This window comes from Colobus angolensis, unplaced genomic scaffold, assembly GCF_000951035.1.
Source record: "Colobus angolensis palliatus isolate OR3802 unplaced genomic scaffold, Cang.pa_1.0 Scaffold286, whole genome shotgun sequence".
Taxonomy (NCBI): Eukaryota; Metazoa; Chordata; class Mammalia; order Primates; family Cercopithecidae; genus Colobus; species Colobus angolensis.
In genome coordinates, this window is record NW_012116110.1 from 486,647 (window position 1) to 489,759 (window position 3,113).

Genomic DNA, 3,113 nt, shown 5'->3' on the forward strand with positions numbered 1-3,113 from the left:
CCTATAATCCCAGCACTTTGGGAGGCCAAGGCGGTTGGATCACCTGAGGTCAGGAGTTCAAGGCCAGCCTGCCAACGTGGCAAAACCTCATCTCTACTAAAAATACAAAAATTAGCCAGGGGTGGTAGTGGGCTCCTGTAATCCCAGCTACTCAGGAGACTGAGGCAGAAGAATCGATTGAACCCAGGAGGCGGAGGTTGCAGTGAGTCGAGTTCGTACCACTGCACTCTAGCCTGGGGGACAGAGCGAGACTTCGTCTCAAAAAAAAAAAAAAAAAATTGAAAACAGCACGGGGGAGAAGAGGTGAAGGATGGCTGACAGCTAAGCTGGAGGAGGGGCACCCAGGATGGGAGGAGGCAGAAGCTGCTGGGTGAATAAAACAGGCAGCTCCTCCCTAACAACCCTAGCCTTGAACCCTGGGCCATGAGGTGGAGGTGGAGCAACTAGGCCTCTTCCATGTCCTTTTGCAGGATTGCCTTCCCAAAAGAGGAGGCTGGGCATTACCATCCAGCTGAGAATAAAATTAAAGAGTTTCGGGGAAATGCTGCTGTGAAGAACGACTTGGGCTTGGGACTCCCCCTCTGTCTTTTTGGGGGACAACTCCTCTTTGGCAGGGAGTGGGGCAGCTGCTTTGCCTGGGTCCCAAAGCCCAAGGGTGAAGAAAAGTCCATTGGGGAAGAAGAGAGTGGAGGCTTCCTAAAGGAACTGAGACCTTTGCAAGAGTGGTAGAGGATGCCCCTGGGGAGCGGGGAAGGGGAAATCAGCAGTTCATGGGGGAAGTTCAAACCCCAGGGCCTCCTTCCAAAGTCACTCTGCTTCCTGGATTTGTTAAAATGGATCTGGGAAATGGGGAGACATGGGAAGGTGGGAAGGGCAGGAGGGGTGGAAGGAGAGGAAGGTGGAAAGGGGACACTGGTGGAACTTAAATCAGATTTTTAATTTTTTTTTATTTTATTTTTTATTCTAGCAAGCAGCCCACTATACATGGCACTAAACCTCTCTCCTTCCCAGGCAGGATTACTCCAAAGGGCAGGTGTGCTTTTCATTCATCCTCTCTTATAAGTGGTACGTGTTGGGGGCTGGAGTTAAGTTTGAGCCCCTCTTTCAACACCCTGTCCCTGCATACACCAGCAAGACCTGGCCTGAATATAGCTGAGAAACTCGTTTAAAACAGGCAGAAGTGGGCTGGGGCAAGGGGGACCCTGTGGGAGGGCCAGGAAGGCATAGGGGGTGAGGGAGCAGCTGGTGTGTCTGTTCCTCCAAATATCTGGGCTTCCTGTTCCCCCAACACTGGAGGGTGGGGTGAGGGTGAAATTAGATTCAAGGAACTCTGGGGCCTTCTGGCTGTTCAAACCAACGCACCCACCCCTCAACCCACCAAAAAGAAAATGAAAGGAAAGAAAACCCACAGGGGCACAAGCACACCCCTAAAACTCAGCAAACTCGCTGGCACACTTCTCATTGATGGAGATCCGGATCTCTTCCTCCTCGTAGTCGTCAAAGTTACTGGCATCCCCAGTGCCTGTGTACTTCGGGATGAAGGGAGCTTCCACCTTCTTCTCAAAGAGGGCCATCCAGTTGGTTGTGGCAAACCACTTGTGGTTCTTGATGTCGCCAACCCCGTTCCTGAGGTTTCCGAAGCGCTTGGTGAGGTCCACCTGCAGCAGGCTCCGCAGCAGGTCCTTGAGGTCAGAGCTGAGTTGGGAGGGAAACCGCACCTTCCCAGAGATGATCTTCTCGTAGATCTGGATGGGCTGGTCGGCGTAGAAGGGCGGGAAGCCCGCGGTCATTTCATAGATGAGCACCCCTAGGGCCCACCAGTCCACAGCCTTGTTGTAGCCTTTGCTCAGGATGATCTCGGGGGCCAGGTACTCTGGGGTCCCGCACAGGGTCCAAGTGCGGCCCTTCACGCGCTTGGCGAAACCGAAGTCCGTCACCTGCAGGTAGCCCTGCTGGTCGATGAGGAGATTCTCGGGCTTCAGGTCGCGGTGGATGAGGTCGAGCGAGTGTAGGTACTGCAAGGCCAGGACGACCTGGGCGGCATAGAAACAGGCATGGGGCTCGCTGAACCTTCCGACGCGCCGTAGGTGAGAGAACATCTCCCCACCCGGCACATACTCCATCACCAGGTACAGGTTGGAGTTGTCCTTAAAGGAGAACTGGAGCTTGACAACGAACGGAAAGTCGATCGCCTGCAGGATGCGCTTCTCGTTCAGTGTGTGCTCGACCTGCTTCAGCCTCACCACCTTCTGCTTGTCGAGGATCTTCATGGCGTAGTGGGTGCCGGTCTCCCGGTGCCTCACCAGCATCACCCGCCCGTAGGAGCCGGTGCCCAGCGTCTTGAGCCGTTCAAACTGATCCGAGCTGGCGGTGTTTTGAGCGGGGTTTCCCCATCTGTAGAGGAAATCTCCTCTGGCTTTGGCTAGGAACTCGTTCACGCTCTCCTGCTCGGTGTCCTTCTTGGCGGCGGCGTTGCCCATGGCGGTGGTGGCGGCCGGGGCGGGGGTCTCGCGGAGGCGGCGGCAGCGGCGGAGGTGGCTCCCCCTGGGGCTGGCTGCGCTGGCTGCGGCGCCGCGACCCCCACCGGGCCCCCGCTAATATTCCCAGCTACAAGGGAGGCTGAGATGGGAGGATTTCTTGAGCCTGGGACTTCAAGGCTTCAGTGAGCCAAGATCACGCCGCTGCACTCAACAATATGTATAAATCCAAAAGGCATTATGTAAGTGAGAGAAGCGAACTCTAAAGGGGACTTACTGTATGAATCCATTTCTATGACATTCTAGAAAAGGCAAAACTACAGTGTGAGAGAACAGATCAGTGATTGCCAGGGCTTGGGGTTAGGGAAGGGTTGGACTATGAAGGGACAGCCTGAGGGAATGTGGGAAGTGATGGGATAGGTTTGTATGCTGATTGTGCTGGTGGTTACAATGTGTTGGGTGGTGGTCTACATTTGTTTTAAAACTCATAGAACTGGCGGCGCGGTGGCTAACGCCTGTAATCCCAACACTTTGGGAGGCCGAGGCGGGAAGATCACAAGGTCAGGAGTTCGAAACCAGCCTGACCAACATAGTAGAAACTGACCAACATAGTAGAAACCCCGTCTCTACTAAAAA

At 54.5% G+C, this 3,113-nt stretch overlaps 1 protein-coding gene across 1 annotated transcript; it reads right to left on the reverse strand.

Annotated features, from left to right (window-relative positions):
• Positions 1 to 949: 949 nt before the first annotated feature.
• On the reverse strand, positions 950 to 2,526 carry PRKACG (protein kinase, cAMP-dependent, catalytic, gamma). The gene has a single exon (XM_011948887.1). It carries the CDS (start codon positions 2,478 to 2,480, stop codon positions 1,428 to 1,430), a length of 1,053 nt encoding a protein of 350 aa, XP_011804277.1. The 5' UTR covers positions 2,481 to 2,526; the 3' UTR covers positions 950 to 1,427.
• Positions 2,527 to 3,113: the final 587 nt, after the last annotated feature.

Bases quoted from the DNA above. Each gene is read 5' to 3' on its own strand.
- PRKACG (XM_011948887.1), bottom strand. From the start codon at position 2,480: ATGGGCAACGCCGCCGCCAAGAAGGACACCGAGCAGGAGAGCGTGAAC.